General features: G+C 50.4%; 1 protein-coding gene across 2 annotated transcripts in view; it reads left to right on the plus strand.

Moving 5' to 3' along the window:
- Positions 1-423: 423 nt before the first annotated feature.
- Positions 424-17,413, plus strand: part of LRRC2 (leucine rich repeat containing 2) — a 36,721-nt gene continuing 19,731 nt past the window's right edge. Inside the window, exons 1-2 of one of the 2 annotated variants that reach the window (XM_027038538.2) lie at positions 424-575; positions 10,972-11,115. In XM_027038538.2, the coding sequence (XP_026894339.1) occupies positions 10,991-11,115 (125 nt within the window). In that variant the 5' untranslated portion in view covers positions 424-575; positions 10,972-10,990. Of the gene's footprint in view, positions 576-1,113; positions 1,925-10,971; positions 11,116-17,413 lie in introns of those variants that run through there. The other variant, XM_027038539.2, reaches the window with a different exon arrangement.

The raw sequence follows: 17,413 nt of genomic DNA on the forward strand, positions 1-17,413 counted from the left end.
CCAAGACTCGGGCGCTTAACCGACTGAGCCACTGAGGCACCCCTGTTTTAGGAAATTTAAAAGAAAAAAAGGGGAAATCCAGATCTCTGATGTCTGTGGCTTCAAACACGGAAAACAGTTTTACCTTCCCTGGGTCCTATCCCTTTCTGATCCCCCGTTTTGTTCGGTTCTTAGCTTGGAGTGCTAAGAGCACGGGGCCCCTTCCCTGTTTCTCTGGCCTGTTGGGCTCGATGCACTCCAGGATGGCTAGCGTACAAAAGGCCGTGCGGTCTGTACGGGAGGCGCGGTAATCCTGGGTTACAGGGCTCGAATTGGCCGGCTCGTCGTTTGCTCTGGGCCAAGCCCTCCCCTCTGAACTGTGTTTTGTCTCATGCCGGGCTGAGTCACATAGAATAGATAGATAGTTTATCAGCACATGTCCTACAGATCATATTCTCGACTGACAAATATAGCCCGTTAGCGCACAGGCCGGAGGCTCCAGTGTGTGTGGCTGCTGTGGGTGTCAACAATACTCCACAGCCCGGATTCCACCTGACAGGCAGCGGGCAGGGGCCAGGACTGCGGCGCTCTCACGGGTAGGTGGCCGTCGTGGGCGTGGGGACGTGGGGGGAAATGGGAACGAGGGGGTTTGTGCACCTGCTGGTGGGAGGCTGGGGGGCAGTGCCTCCTTGTTTATATCTTTCCCACTGTGCCGTGCATGGCAGGACCCTGGCAAACATCCCCGGTGGAACATTGGGGGGGGGGGTGGATTAGCAATTTATCTGCGTTTTAGGGCAAGAAATGGAACTGAATGGAGAAGGAGAGACTGTGGCAGAGGTGGGTGGTGCCCAGAAAGGCTGCCGCTGTGGCGGGGGGTCCCCAAGATTCCTGCTCCTGGTTTGTGAGTCTTTCCCAGGAAACCGCCCTGGTGCCCGCGGCTGAGCTCAAAATGTTCCGGTCCAAAGTGCTGTCTAGGGGGAGATAAATCAACTTTGTTTGTGTCTTCGGTGCCCTGAAAGGGATGATTGACATCTGGGGGTGGGGGTGGGGGACACTTTCCTTCTGGGGATTGTCTCCCCGCTCTCCAGAGAGAGAGGGCGAGGGTGGGAAAGGGATCGGAGACCCAGAGGAAAACCATCTGGCTTTGTGAGCGGCTCAGCTGTGCTGGTGGCTCTTCTCCACCAAATCCTCTCCGGAAACTCAGGGGCTGGGGCCGTCTCCCAGAAAACCTCCGCTGACCATGCCCTGGGCACAAGAATCCAAGGGTGCTCACGGACCCCTGGTTTGTGTCTTACGTTTAATAAGTGATGTTGTCCGTCTTCAACTCTTCTCTTTTTTTCCTTTAAATCACTGACATTTTTGGAGCTTTACTGGGTGCCAAATACTCTCTTACGCACTTGACCGAAATGATCACACGCGCTCCAGTCGCCAGTCCCGTGAGCTGGGTGCCCCTGTCAACCCATGTTCAGAGAAGTACACCGGGGGGCAGAGGGGTTAGGTGACTGTCTCAGGGGCGCGCAGCCATAAATGGAGGAGGCGGGACTCCAGCCCAAGCAGGCTGACTCCTCTTAATCCCATGCCCGGTGGCCTCTGCCTCCCTGCTTGGATTTTCTGGTTTAACAAGTTACCAGGAAAGCAATGGGTGCTCCCAGGGAAACTCTGACCCTGTGACGTAAGATGTCATTTAATTCAGAATTTGGCTGAACTATCCTGACGGTACTGACCTCACTTGAGCACTTAGCCCTTCATAACCCTACTGTTTCTAGCCGAAAACTCACTCTGGGTGCCAGCTCTGGGGTCCAGGCAGTAGTCTTACGTGAGGCTAGAACGGGATTTGTGCGACGCTGAAGCCCCTTGTTGGCCACGTTACTGCCTCTTCTGTGCGTTGGGGTCGCCAAGAATTCCCACTGGTTGTGGCTGTTCCCTGAGCTCCGGTGGGGCTGAGGTGGGTGTCTTTTTCCCGAGGTAGATACACTGGGAAGAATGCTGTGGAGGGTCTGGAGCTGGTCTGCCCAAGGGAAAGAGGGGGCCCGGGGGTTCTGAAGAGTAGGTCGGGGTGAGGGGCCGGGCCCCTCTCCCCATGGCTGTTCAGGTGACCTCCTGACCTCAGCTCTGTCCCTGTCTCCCCACCTCCCCACACTTGCCACTGTCCCTCCCCCAGCCTGGCACCCAGAATGGCTGGGCACCTGCACTGTGGGCTTTGCGGGGTCTCTTCCCCCGGGGCCTCTGCACCTTAGATTCTCAGAGATGGGAGCCCTCTACCCAACCCCCTGCCCCCTCTCTGTCCAGACTGCTGTTTGACAAGAAGGGAGAGGACTAGGTGACAAGAAAGTACCCCCCTCCCGCCTGGAACGCTGGCATACGTCTTCTGAGTGGGGACTCGTGCTCTGGTGCTAGGGGACGTGTTTTTTCCAGTCGTGCCCTCTGGCTCGGACGGTGGGTGGTTCTGCGAAGTGATTCTCATGTGCCTGGCTTGCAGAGGGAGCGTGGACAATTACTCAAGCAAACCTGCACGGATAGTCCCCTTCCCCTTCCTCAGGGTCCCGTGGCGCTTCCCCGAGCCCCACTCTCCACACACACTTGAGGGCCTCCCTCCTAACCCGCCTCCACAGTGTCTATCCAGCCGCCCTTGTCAAATCCCCACGCCAAATCCGTCTCTCTGAGCCTCTGTTCCCCTCTCCAGGGGGAGAGCTCTGATGCAGTGACATTCACCCTTCTGCATTTGATGAGTGCTCCCAAATGTCAGTTACTTGGGGTTCCCAGGAATCAAAGGACAGAAATGCACAGCAAGGGAGCTGGGCCAATACGCAGGGTTTCTGTGTTGAGGTCAAGGAGCCGGACCCTGGCTGCACCCCCCCTCCAGGGCTACCATCATTCACCCGGTGACCTCTCGGGGCACGCGCCTGACTCGGAGCCCACCTCTGGGGCCTCTCTGGGGGCTGCTCCCGTCAGCAAACCGGGGCCCTTCTCAGTGCGGTCTACGGACAAAGCGAACTTCAACCAACCAGCGGGCAACTCAACTTGCCTTGTGTGCTGTGAGGTAAACAAGCAACAGTCTGAGGGAGAAAGTAACAGGGGGCTCTGGCTTAGAGGAAGAGGCCACGCCAAGGAGAGAACACTGAGTTCAGGGTATGGGGTGCAGGGGAGTCCCGTGGACGAGGGAAGGGGTCCAGGCCGAGGCACTGAGGAGGAGAGCAGTCGAGGGTGGACATGCCAGGGGCCTGTGAGGGGCTGGGATGTCCCCTTCATCCCAAAGGGAAGTCTCTGGAGCACTTGAGCCAGGTGGCCGCGTGATCTCACCCTCGTCGGAAAATGGCTCTCGCTGTTGGGTGACAAATGGATTGGACGTGGGTGAGTGGGAAGTCGGGGCGCCAGCTGTAAGGATTTTGCACGACCGGGGCCAGCTGTGACACTAATCGGTGGTGAGAAATGCCTGCCCTCTAAGACTTGGGTGATAGATCGGATGTGTGAATGAACGTGTGTGTTTGTGTATGAGTTCATGCCCACATGGCGGGAGGGGTGAGGACACAGAAGGCGTAAAGGAGTGACCTCCAGGTAACGGTGGAGTCAAGGTGAGGAATTAAGGCGGCTGGGGACGGATAGATTCCAAGTGAGTAACTCTTGTGTTTCTTCGAGAAATGTGGGAGACATCCAGGTGGATATGTCAAGGAAGCGGTGCGATCCAGGCCCTAGAGGTCGCTGTAGATTGAGACCAGTTCTTTTAAGTGGCTCTTATTTCACTGTCCGCTGTATTCATTATTTATCGCCGCATAAGAAATCGCCCTGACACTTAACAGCTTAGTACAAAAAACGTATTCTCTCTCTCTCAGAGGGTCAGGAATGGCTTAGCTGAGCGGTCCTGGCTCAGGGTCTGTCGTGAAGTTGCACTTAAGATGTCTTCTGGGGCTGCTGCTATCTGATGGCTCAACTGGGGCTGGTGGACCTGCTTTTAGACAGCTTCTGCTCACATGGCTGCTGGCAGGGGGCCTCTACTCCTTCCCGTAGGAAGCTTCTCTATTCAGCCGCTTCAACATCCTCATAACATGGCGGCTGACTTCCCCCAGAGCGTGTGACCCAAGAGATAGAGAGAGCAGTGCCTGGTGGGACTTAGTCTCAGAAGCTGCACGCCATCACTTTGACCACATTTTATTCATTAGAAATGAGTCACAATCCAACCCACGCTCGGGGGGCGGGGGGAGGAATGAAACTCTACCCCCCTTTTTAGAGAGCAAGAGGGAGTGCAAGCAGGGGAGGGGCAGAGAGAGAGAGAAAGAATCCCAAGCAGGCTCCATGCTATCAGTGCAGAGCCCGATATGTGGCTTGAACTCACGAACCATGAGATCACGACCTGAGCTGAGGTCAACAGTCAGATGGACTGAGCCACCCAGGGGCCCCAAGCCCTACCCTTTAAAATATTTTTTTCATGTTTATTTTTTATTTTTGAGAGAGAGACAGAGACAGAGACAGAACATAAGCAGGGGAGGGGCAGAGAGACAGGGAGACACAGAATCCGAAGCAGGCCCCAGGCTCCGAGCCGTCGGCCCAGAGCCCGACGCGGGGCTCAAACTCACAGACCTCGAGATCGTGACCTGAGCTGAAGTCGGATGCTCAACCGACTGAGCCACCCAGGCGCCCCAAGCTCCACCCATCTAAAGGAAAGAATGTCAAGGAATTTGTGGGTACAATTGCAAGCCATCACCTCCACAAAACAAAATACATTTTATTGTTCACCGAAGCCGGGAAGCACAAACAGGGCTGGCACACGTTTTTGTATGGCGTTCGGGCACTGCTGGAGGGGGCTGGTGCTGCGAGCCATGGAGACCGAGCTGGAGTCCCCTCCCCCCCCCGCCCCCTGCCTCCCCCTATTCCCCTTCATTCTCAGTGCCTGTCTGCCTGGCCCGCTGTATCTCGCGGCTGCCCGAAGCCCACGCTGGTCGCCACCTACATGTTGGAGATTTCGCTGTAGTTGCAAATGCCAGGCACCAAGCATGGAATCTCTGCTCAGGGGCTGGTGACTTAGCAAGTCCTCCTAGCCTCCAGCCAGCTACCCAACCTGAGCTGACACAGAGGAGAGAAGGACAGACCAGCATCTGGGCGTCACAGGGGCCGGGAGGGAAACCGAGCACAGCAGGTCCCCGTTCCCCGTCCTTCCGCGTGCTGGCCTGCCGGGGCCTTTCCCTCTTGGGCCAGTGGCTCGTGTCCTGAGTATGTCTCCAGCAGGTGGCAACTGATCACAAAACACGGAGGCAAGCTCAAGGCTGGGGCAACCCATGGCCAAGTCAGCCGGGAGGGGCAGGCCAGGAGCTTTCTCTTTTGTTATGTGAGCGCCTACATAATATCTTCCATTTTGCCGGTTGGCCCGCAAAGCCTACAGCATTTATTCTCTCGCCCTTTCCTGAAAAGGTTTGCTGACCCCTAGAGTAAAGCGAAAGATTTTTCCAGGAGGAATTTTCCTTTCCACTAGGAATCCAAACTTGGAGAGTCTCTGATTGTTGACGTTTCCGCTCAGGACCCGGGACACCAAGAGAGGTACACAAATGAGCCTGACGACACTCGGTCCCAGTGTCCTTTCTGTTGCCATGAGTGACGTCATGCTTATCCTCTGCTCTCTTCCAGTCCCATGTGGTTTCTTGTCGGGAAGATGCCCTGTGGCTGCGGACCATGTAGCCCAAATCTAGGGATCTGTGTTCCTTTATGATTCTGCTGTAACCGTGCAAAGCCAGATCTCCAGCAGGGAACTGGGATCAGGCGTCTTCTTAGATTCGTGAATCTTTGCTGTAAAACTCAGTGAGGGCTCACGCTAAAGCCCTGCGTTTCTTACGGTGCCTCAGGACAGTCTACTCGGATGTGGAGTTTTCTCTAGGAGGATATTGCTTTCTTTGAAACGAGGGTCTCTCAGACTGGATCCTGTAGAGGTGAATTTTTCTCTGTGCTCCAGCTTTGGTAGAGTCTACCATGGTGCTATTTCTATAGTTCTGGAGAAAGTTAATGCTCAGGAAATTACATTTTGCGTATTTGCAGGAAAGGTTGTGTTGACTAGAACTCATGCTACAAAGAAGAGATTAGCTTTGTCTCTCTTTCCTGAGACCGGCTCTCTTTCCTGAACCTCTTGAGTGACTGTCACCTGCATGGGTCCCTGACATCTGCCTGCTTTCTGCTTGCCCCAAAGTGGCTTTGTCCCTGGATGGGTCTCCTACCTGTCCTTCAATGACTCATGGGCTTTGTTGTAAAACCGCTTCTCGGATCTGGCACACATCCGTAGAGCTACTCTCTGAAGGGTTAACTTTGAACCTGACCGGTTGTTTAGGGAGGCCTCCGTGCTGCCCTGGCCCGCACAGGACACCAGGGGCTGGGCTGGACATGGCCTTCAGGCATTGGTATTTCTTAGCTTCCCTGGATTTCACATTATGTGTAGACCCCTAGCGAATGTGGTCATCTCTTACTGTTCTTAGAGCTTCCACATTTTGTCACACACGTTTGCAAACAGAACGTCTCACCGGCAAGACCTTGACTTAAAATCCCGGCACATTCAAAACCCTCTTAACTGAAGACTAGAACCTCCTTCACTGCTTTGCAAGACGCAGGGGAAATGGGGAACGTGGTTGGATGGCAGACAGGATATACTCTTTCCCACCAAAACACTGACACTAACACTGATTTACAACCATTTAAAAATAGAACCCAAAGGCATCAAGAAGAGACCATTCCTCTAAGATGCAAACTTGAATCATATTTCTCCAAATGAATGCATGGAAACTAATGAGCAATGGTTTTTGGTTTTGTGTTTTAATGCATGGGCAATTAAGGTACAGATCTGGCTACTCCCCAAGGATTTGCTGGTCTAAGAAAATGACAGACACTCAGCAATAGAGGCCGAGTCACGGCTGGTTGATCTAGAGCACACACGCTGTCCTTCAGCTTTAAGTACCCTTGACTGCCTGGGCTGTCCACGCTGCTCAGAAAGTTCCCTTTACTTTAGTTTTTGCATTGCTTTTAATGTATTTTTTTAATGTTTTATTTTTAGTTTTGAGACAGAGATAGGGCATGAGCGGGGAAGGAGCGGAGAGAGAGGGAGGCACAGAATCCGAAGCAGGCTCCAGGCTCGGAGCTGTCAGCACAGAGGCCAACGTGGGGCTCGAACTCACGGACTGTGAGAGCATGACCTGAGCCGAAGTTGGACACTCAGCTGACTGAGCCACCCAGGCGCCCCCTTTTTGCTTTGTTTTTCCGTGTAGACTTGGTTTATGTGTAGAGATCGCCTCAAAGCAATTAGTCTATCTGGTTCTTTCTCTCTTTTGAATTTTTCTCCATTTCAGGAGGGGGCTTTTGCTCTCGTTTGTAGGCTGGTGCCTCGCATGTTTTAATGGAAACTTTTTTTTTTTTTTTTTGTCAAAAACCAAAACCTTAAGCCCTTGGTAGCTTAGGCGCTCCGGACCTGAAGATGACAGTAAGGAAACTGATAGAAGACAAATTAAATGCAGCAGTTTCTGGTTCTGGGTGAGACGGAGTTAGGCATACTCTGCTGTGTCTCTCCCACCAAAGGCAGCTCCATAAAACCCAGACGGAATACATGGAATATGAAGACTCTGAAAAGTAACTGGTTGCAAGAGAATCAGAGAAAGACACCAGAATTCCAAGTACCAGGAACCTGAGGTGTGTTTCCCATTTTCCCCTCCAGTGTTCCGCAGCCTGGACCCAAGGCAGCCTGGAGCCCAGAATTGGGCACAACGGTTCCTAGTCGTGCTCCAGGAATAGAAAAGGGGACTCCTAGTGCTCAGAGAGTGGGCACAAATCCCTGTTCTTCTTTTCCCCATCCTGTCACGTTTCAGCCCCCAAAGGATTCTGCGGTAACAGGAGGGACAGGGAAGGTTGATAGCAGAGGACCTCGGTCACCCAAAGCTTGGAGAAAGGGGATCCTTCCATTCTGATCAGAGGAGTTACAGGCCCCAGAGGGTGGAGAAAACTTTCCTTGCTTTCGACAACGAAAGCGAGGTCTGAAGCCCTTCCAAGTTTTGCCCTTTCTGGGCTACTCTCCCTCTGCCCTCTGGTGTGAATGGAGAGGTAGGAAGTATCAGCAAAGACACAGAAACTATAGAGAACCAAATGGAACCTTGAGAAATAAAATAAAATATTCCTTGGATAGGCTCATAAACGTAATTGGAGATGATATGGTATAGGGAAGAGTGGGACGTTTGAAGATGGGTTGCTGGATAATACCAACCTGAGAAAAAAGGGGGAAAGAAATTTATAAAGAATGAACAGCCTCAAGAATCCACGAAACAATAGTGAAAGGGCTCATATTTGTGTTGCCGGAGTCTCAGAAGGAGGGGAGAAAGAGGGCAGGGCAGAAGAAAATCTTTGAAGATTTTCCCCCAGTTTGGCAACAGATCCCCCAGTTTGGGACAGATCTGAAAATCCCCCAGTTTGGCAACAGATCAAACCTCCTGACCAGAGGAGCAAGGCAAATCCCACACGGGATAAACTCAGCGAAATCCATGCCCGGATTAATCATAATTAAACCGAGGAAAACCCAAGACAAGGGAAAGCTCTAGAAAAGTTGTGAGAGAATGATGATGTGTCACCTTGGTGAGAATTATGGTTCCAACAACTGCACGTTTCTCCTGGGAAACCACGGAGGCCGGAAGACACAGGCACAGTGTCTATACGGTGCTGAAGAAAAAGCATTATCTCAGGGTTCCAGAGGCAGCCAACACAATCTTCAGGGTAAAGGTGAAAACGAGATATTCAAATGGGGGAGGACAGAACATTTATCAGCAGACATCCCCTGTCTGAGGGGACACGGGACCACAGGAATGTGGGAGGAACAACAGATATGGTACATATCAGGGTAGACGTGATGGGCTCGCGTCCTCCTAGTGCATTCTTTAACATAAGATTCATGATTGGAAGCCAAAAATAGAACACTGACAGGTTCGGTGCCTGGAAAAACCTCAGCACCAAGGCGAGAGAGCCTAGGGGAACCTTGGTGGGAGTCAGGTGTCTATGGCTCACTATCAGTGGTGAAATGTTGTTTCTGATAGACTGAGATAAGAAGGGAAGCCAGAGTTGATCCTCCGGAGGGCAGCCATGAAAACGAAGAGGAAGGACACAGAGAAACATAGTCAAAAACATAGTAGAGAAGCTAAATTGAATACTAGAAGGCGTGAAACACAAAAGAAGGCAGAGGAAAACAAAGGAGGGGTCATGCAGAAATCGGGTAATAAACGAATGTAGACCTAAATGCAAAGTATCAGGCATTATATTAAATGTAAATTGCCCACACACACCAATTAAAAGCCACTGTTGGAGTGTGTCTAAATAAATGATCCGACAAGATTCTGTCTACAGGGGAGCCTGGCTGGCTCAGTCGGTGGAGCATGCGACTCTTGATCTCAGGGTTGGGAGTCCGAGCCCCACATTGGGTATGGAGCCTACCAACAAGAAACAAAAAACAAAAACAAAAGATTCTAGCTGCAAAATCTCACATCAAATATAACCGTATACGTACTTAGGTTAAAAGTAAAAGGATGGAATTGAGAAAGTGAAAAAACAACTCCGAACACAGGAGAAAAGTTTTGCAAATCATCTATGTGACGAAGGACCTGTGTTTAGACTATATAAAGAAGTATTTATGACAAGTCAACAATAAAAAGACAAATGGCCCAATTGAAGAATTGGCAAAGGATCTGCATGCCCAGGAAGGTATAATGAGGGCCAACAGGCACATAGAAAGGTGTTCGATCAACATCATTAGCTGTCAGGCAAATGCAAATCAAAACAATTAGCACTTCCCATCCACTGGGACGGCTCTGATGGAAGAAAACAGAAGAACGAGTGTGGAGAGGATGTGGAGACGCTGGAGCCCCAAGCAAGGCTGCTGGGGCCGTAAGATGATGAAGCTGCTTTGGAAAAGGGTCCCGCGGTTCCTAAAAAGGTTAAACACACAGTTAGTTATCAGACGACCCTCCAAAAGCTGCTCCCACGTAGTTACCCAAGAGAACCGAAAACATGTCCGTACAAAGACGGGCGCCGTTTGCACCTGAATCAGAAATCTCCTGTAGGTAAAAGAGTTTTAAGGGAGACCAAAGACAGTCCCAGATGCCAGAAATGAAGGGAAAGACGGAAATAAATTGGGGCCAGCATTTTCAGCTCGTTAGACGGAAATTACGGCACCTCAGCGCTCGGCTGCACAGACGAAAGCTGCGTCCCCCCCTCGGACTGGCAGGCTGTTTATGGCGAGGACACAGCTGAGTCAGAAGATTAAATATTTGGTTTTGTATCCCCACTGACTGCCATTTAGAAGCATCTGGAACTGGAGCAGAGAGTATTCAACAGCCCTGCTATTGGCCAGCCGACACGCTGTGTGTGTGTGTGTGTGTGTGTGTGTGTGTGTGTTCTGATTAACTCACGAACTTCCCTTTGAGTATGTTCCAACCTGTGGGAAGATTAGTTGCTAGAAATTCAATAGAAGGCAGAACCATGAGGCTTCAGGAAGGAATGCCCAGGGGGCTCTGGGAACCCACAATTCAGCTGAGAGGCAAAGGCAGAAGTGTGAACTTCTAGAATAGATGCTTGAAGGGTGATGTTGAACTTGACTTCCCCAGAGTACGATCAGGCTTTAAGAACTTTAGCAAACTGCCATCCTGGAAGTAACAGGCATTTCATCATTGCTTAAGAGAATTGATTCATTCATTAAAAAAAATTTTTTTTTTAATTTTAGAGAGACTGTGTGTGTGTGAACGGGGGAGAGGGACAGAGGGAGACAAGAGAGACAGAGACAGACAGAGACAGGGAATCTCAAGCGGACTCCACATCCAATGTGGGGCTCAATCCCATGACCCTGGGATCATAACCTGGGCTGAAATCCAGAGTTGGACGCTCGACCGACGGAGCCACCCAGGCACCCCTCATGTTTCATTTTAAAGTTCATGCTACAACTATTTTCTTCCCTCTGTGTGTACAAAGCTGACATAACGTATGTTTCTTAAACAGGTAATTTCACACGCCCGAAATGGGACACAAAGTGGTCGTATTCGACATTTCTGTCGTCAGAGCCTTGTGGGAAACTCGTGTCAAGAAGCACAAAGCCTGGCAGAAGAAGGAGGCAGAAAGGCTTGAGAAAAGCGCTTTGGAAAAGTATGTGTTTTCTGTACTTGCCTGTGGCTTCTCGGGGACACGGGGGCTTGGCAGGCAGCATAGTGGAGGGGGATGCCTTTCTTCTGGGATTTCTCAGTCAGTGACTCTTGCTCACGGGACCTCAGAGCTGTCACGCTGTTGCCTGGCTAGTGAACGTTCGATTCCTGTAACAGTCACCCCCAGTGTCATAAGGACCCACATACCTTCCAGGCGCGGTACTGGGCACCAGGACACCACAGGGAACTTGGTGGAAGGCTGCCAGGCTGGCCTCACTAGGCCATCTGATGCTCTCCACACCTGGGCGGCCCCTGTGACCATGCCCCGGGGCAGCTCAAGGCCACTCCCCGTCATGCATTTCAGCCCTCACCTATTGGACTGAAGGCTGCATAAGCGTCCCTGTATCAGTGCATTTTTTTACTCCAATTGAGATGATGTGATTGGACTAACTATTCGTGTCTATTCATGAAGTCTGAGGAAAAGAGAGTTACTTGTCTATGAAATTAAGTCGAGTGCTTTGGAAAAAACTACATTTACAAAAAATATGAGCCACACAAAGGACTCTGCACTGCGCAAGTCTGAATATGACAAGCTGGAAAGGTTGCACATGGGGGTGGATTTGCATGTCTGTACTTTTTATTTCCCACGGAGGAACCCAAACCGGTGCTCCTGGCTGATGCGTTAAGGATGTGACTTACCTAAGAAAGGCAGAATGGGATTCCGACTGGCAGACCCATTTTCGGGGGAGGTCCATGACCCTGTCTCAAGTTGGCAGCTGGTGACCTATTTCTATGCTTGAAGCTAAAAAACAAAATGCGTAAGGTGTCAATGTCTCTCTATCTTGGGCTCTCCATTTTTCTGAACTATTTGGACGCAACAAATACCTGTTCTGACCATGCTTGATAATTCCGCTGTGGCTGTAAGCCTCACCGCTGTCCCAGGGGGATATCATTATCCCCAGTCTGAAGACAAGGTGGTTGGGGCCTGAGTGACTTTGCCCAAGTTGATACAGCTGGTAAGGGGAGGATTTGGCCAAGCTCTTCCCCCTGCATCGTGCTGTAATCCCAGAGAGTTGGGATGTTCTTTTCACTTGCACTCGTCTGAGGTTATCCAATATGATGTGAATCTTGAATTTAAGAACGAGAACCTCAGAGTAGGCATCAATGGGTCTGAGCGATCTACACGAGCACGAATTATCTACACTAGCACGAATTAATTACACGAGGGGCCTGTGAGCCCAGAGTGACTCTCAGCTCTGTTCCTCTCCTCCCTCCTCCTCCCTCCTAGCATCTGGGGTTACCCTAGGGTAGGACAACTTGCTGAATGGGGACCCAAGCCCTGGGGGTTTTGGGGAAAGTGTCTGTAGCTGATGTAACCCCCCGAGGATTCTAAGGGAGCAGGAACCATCTGCAGAGAGCTGGGGTCCACAGACTCTTCTCCCAGTTGCTTTGGAGTGGTGTTTGCCTCTTGGACTCTGTCGTTCATTGTGGTGCTAAATGCCTTCATGAACAGGTGCGCATGTCTCTTGTGCCCCAGGTAGGCCTTGAATTGGGCTTGGGGTCATTGGGCTTGTGCTGTGTCCTATCTTGTCCTAAGAACAGAAAACCTTTTAGGGATTTGTTAGGCTTTTCTAGCTCAAGATAAGAAAAAGAGCCATCCAACTGGCTGGGCAGGTGAGGGGGAAGTGGTGATGGTGGAGGGAGGAACGTAGGTGTTCAAGGAGGAAGCTTCTTGGTTTCCCAAGACCTGCAAAACAGGTAGTAAATTTACCTTTTTATGCAGGTAGCTGAGTTTCCATCATATGATTCATACTGTGATTATTAATACTATCTGAAGGTTAATCTTGAGTCTCTCAAGATCTGTTTCCTGCGAGGACATTAACACGTCGAAAAACTGATGAATGCCTTATCGTAAGAGGCAATTATCTGGTTAATTTAATTTCACGAAAACGGCCAAACCCTGCGGCTTGCTCTGTGACCTCCCTTCATGGTACTTTATTTTGTAAGACTGAATTTGTTCCATGAAGCATGTATCAAAACTTAGAAGTTATAAGTAGAGACATAATACAGAATATCCCTACCTGAATGAAATCCAATCACTGATGGAGAGAAAGAGAGGAGTCGCTGTCAGGGTCCGAGGGATGATTTCCTCATCCAACGAGGCTCCTTGCAACGTTTTGTTTGCACGTGATCGATTTAATTAGTAGGACCCTAAGGGCATTGTTTTACGTGTTTGGCTCATATTTGACGTTCTATTAAAATTGATTCAAGGGGAAGGTTATTCAATTATATGGGTGATAAAGTGTAAACACAATGACAGTTTATTGATATCATTTGATCTTTTTTCCCCATCGGATTTTTTATTATTATTATTGAAGTGTAACTGGCATGCTATGTCACATTAGCTTCAGGTGTATGATGTAGTGATTCGACAACTCTATACATTATGCTAGACAGCTTACTTATTTGAATTACTCTCAAGGAAGGGAATGGAATTAAAAAAAGTTTGTATGTTCACCTTGACTCTCACTAAACAAGGGCTCATATTCTTATGAGGTTTTGGAAGGAATGAGACATAAAATATTTAAAAAGAAGTCCAAATGGGGCACCTGGGTGGCTCAATCAGTTAAGTGTCCGACTTTGGGTCAGGCCATGATCTCACGGTTCGTGGGTTCGAGCCCTGCATCGGGCTCTGTGCTGACGGCTCGGAGCCTGGAGCCTGTTTTGGATTCTGTGTCTCCCTCTCTCTCTCTGCCCTTCCCCTGCTTGCATTATCTCTCTCTTTCTCTCTCAAAAATAAATAAACATTTAAAAAAATTAAAAAAAAAAGAAATCCAAAAAACATTTGGTGTATGCTTACTTTTTAAAGTCTGTTTATTTATTTTGAGAGTGAGAGAGAGAGAGCGCGTGCACAAGCAGGGGAGGAACAGAGAGAGAGCAAGAGAGAGAGAGAGAGTCCCAAGCAGGCTCCCCACTGTCAGCACAGAGCCCGACACGGGGCTGGAACTCACAAACCATGAGATCATGACCTGAGCTGAAATCAAGAGCTGGATGCTTAACCGACTGAGCCACCCAGGCACCCCGTGGTAAATGATTATTTTTAATGAAATCTGTCTGATATCCTTTTTTTCTCCTTTTTATGTTGGCTGTACCAAAATATGTGACCTACTTACGTCGGTTTGTAACGTGTAATATAGAAAGGGTGTATTCTGTAGGGCTTAATGGGCATCATTTCATTACATCGGCAGGGCATCCCTTCAGGTTTGGTCTAAGAAATGAGGGTAGAAAAGCTGGAGGCATTAGCCTGAAAAGTACTTGGTGGACCCAAGACCTGGCGATGGCTGTACTATTGCTCGTTGGCAATTCGGGCGATTTCTTCTATTCGTTCAGGGAGCATGTCTTAGACCCAGGGTCTGCCCACATCCCTGACTGCTACAATCAGATGGAGATCTGTGGGCAGGTATTTGCATTTCTTTTTATCACAGGTATTAAAATATTTACATTATGCAGAAGAGCTAATCATGAAAAGTAACAATGCCAAGCCAATCCCATCACTTTCCCCCAGGATTAAATTCATCTCTCTCCATGTGCGGGTATTTTTAAGTTTGTTGCTTTTATTGCATTATGTATAGACTTCTTTGTAGAACCCGAAGCCCTACCTACTTGGTTGCTGAGTGCTTATCCTCAGCTCAGCTCAGTGACTAGGACCTGGGTAGGGTGGCAGCTGGGCCAGCCAGGGCCATCGGCGAAATACTTTTCTCAAACACTCCCCTTTCTCCCAGCTTAATGGCAAGTTTGAAACTCCAATGATACTCAAAGTTTTGAAAGACCAAAAAGTCTGCACAGAAACCTGGGGATCCAGCTCTGCAGAAATCCAGGAACGAATGTTCCAATGCAGACACAACAGCAATGTGAATACTGAGGCACGCGTTGGTGTGGGAGTTCAAGGGAGAGCAAGGGGGCCAGCGTGCGGGCCAGAAAAAGCAAGTGACTGTGCAGTGGCCAGACAGGCAAGGTGACGGCACAGACCTGCAGGGCCTTGTCGGTGCTGTAGGACATTGCTTTGCTGTGTGAGATTAGGAATAGGGGGCATTGTGATGGGCTTACTCGAACCGCTGGGTGCATTTGGACCGTAGGGGGGACAACAGTGGTGCCTGCAAGGAGATGATGGGGACATGGGCAAGAATGGAAGCAGGGAAGGTGGTGAGGCGTGCAGATTCTCGTAGAACCGATCACATCCCTCGACGGGTTTGCTACGAGGTATGAAAAAAGCACAGAGCCAATGACGAGCCTGAGGTTTGTAGCCAGAGCCTCTGAAAGGCTTTTACGGCTTTAATGGGGCAGAGGCAGGTTTTAGGGTGAGGATCGGGAGTTTGGTCTGGAACATGTTGTTTGCGGGACGCCTTTTAGACATTCAGGTGAAGCTCCAGGGGAGCAAAGAGGCTGGATTCAGCGAGGAAGTCTTGGCTAGAGAAACAGAACTGATCATCAATAGCATACAGATATATTTAAAGCCATGAGACTGAAAGACAGCCAAAGAATGAGTGTAGAGAGAGACGAGAAGAGGCCCGAGGGCTGGGTGTTGGGCCCTTGGGGATTTGGAGGTTGGGAAGAGATGGGGGGCGGGGGGAGGCAGCCCAGTCGCTGGAGAGGCAGGAGTGGAGTCAGCAGAGAGAGGGGTCCTGAGATCCAAGTGACAGGCTTCACGGGGGAGGAAGGGCTGTGTCAAATGTTGCAGATGGGTCCGCGAAGATGAGGACTGGATTTGACCGCTGGGCCTGGCAACATGGAGGTCATGATGACCTTGGGAATAGTTTCTAAAGAACCGTGATGGTGAGTGAAGGGGGTTCAACAGAGAACGGGGGTGGGGTGGAGTGGGAAAGAAGGATTGTGGGTGTGAGCCAGCACCGCTCTTTCGTAGGGTTGACTGTAAGGTGGAGCAGAGAAGCGGGCCCCATGGGAGACCTGAGGTTGCAGGGGTGGAGGGGGGTGCCCTTTAAGCTGGGAGAGGTAACCGCGTGCTCATGCGCTGATGGGAATGGTCTCCCAAAGTGAAACACTGAGGAGAGAGAGAGCCCCTGCAGAAAGTCCTTGAGTCTTGGAGGGCTGGGTTTAGCCCCGAAGGGAGTGAGGGCCGAAGCGAGGCCAGTTTGCAAGGCTGCGAATTTTCCCCTGTGCCCGAGTACTGGGTGGGCGTAGGCGCGGAGCAGGGGAGCAGCGGGTACCCGTTTGAGCTTTGTCCAAGTGCACAGTAGGGAGCAAGAGAGGGGCAAGGGGGTCGAGGAGGGATGCAGGAGGCGATTAAAACGAGGCCCATGACATTTATTTTATAAAAGCTTTATTGATGAGTATACCTGACACCCAATAAACTGTACGCATTTAAAGTAGATAATTTGAAAAGTCTGGCCCAGGTATACATCTGTAAAACCATCCCCGCAATCCAGATAGGATCCTATCCGTCACCTTACAAGCCCCTTTCTCACTCTTGGTGACTCCTTCCTCTCACTTCCCGCCCCCAGTGCCCATGCAGTCACTCCTTCCTGCCACGGAAGAGTATTTTGCATTTATTATATTCCATACAAATGGAATCACTGTCTATAAATGGAATCATTCCCTTTTTTGGTCTGGATTCTTTCATTCAGGCTAATCACACTGAGGGTTTTTTTTTTTTTTTAATGTTTTCATTTATTTTTGAGAGGGAGAGACACAGAGCACAGGCTGGGGAGGGGCAGAGAGAGGGAGACACAGAATATGAAGCAGGCTCCGGGCTCTGAGCTGTCAGCACAGAGCCCGACGCGGGGCTCGAACCCACAGCCAGTGAGATCATGACCTGAGCCGAAGTTGGACGCTTAACCGACTGAGCCACCCAGGCGCCCCAGGGATTACTGACATTTAATGACACACTAGTCCTGCTACCAAGCTCTGCTAACACTCCTAACATTTGACTGGAGGAAAGAGTCTGTGAAGCACCTACTAGGATATTTCAACACGTGCGATTCCTTAAAAAGCGTGGTCCCAGCCCCGAGTCAGGTCTCTTTTGCCAGTTCTGCGCCGTCCCCGCGGCTTTGCCCGTGGTTTCCCTGCTAGCTCATCCTCTCGGGTCTGCACAGCGCATTTAGTCAGGAGCGGGCAGTTAGGATCGTGTGAAGTGAAGAACCAATACAGAATGCCTGGTGGGTCAAACAAAAGCCAGGCAGGACAGAAAGCGGCTGAAACTACATAAATGAGGAGGTGATCACGACTCTCTGGGCCCTGCCGGTCCCATTCCGAGGAGGGATGAGGGCAAGGGGTCTGGGCTTCCT

This window comes from Acinonyx jubatus, chromosome A2, assembly GCF_027475565.1.
Source record: "Acinonyx jubatus isolate Ajub_Pintada_27869175 chromosome A2, VMU_Ajub_asm_v1.0, whole genome shotgun sequence".
NCBI classification, from domain to species: Eukaryota; Metazoa; Chordata; class Mammalia; order Carnivora; family Felidae; genus Acinonyx; species Acinonyx jubatus.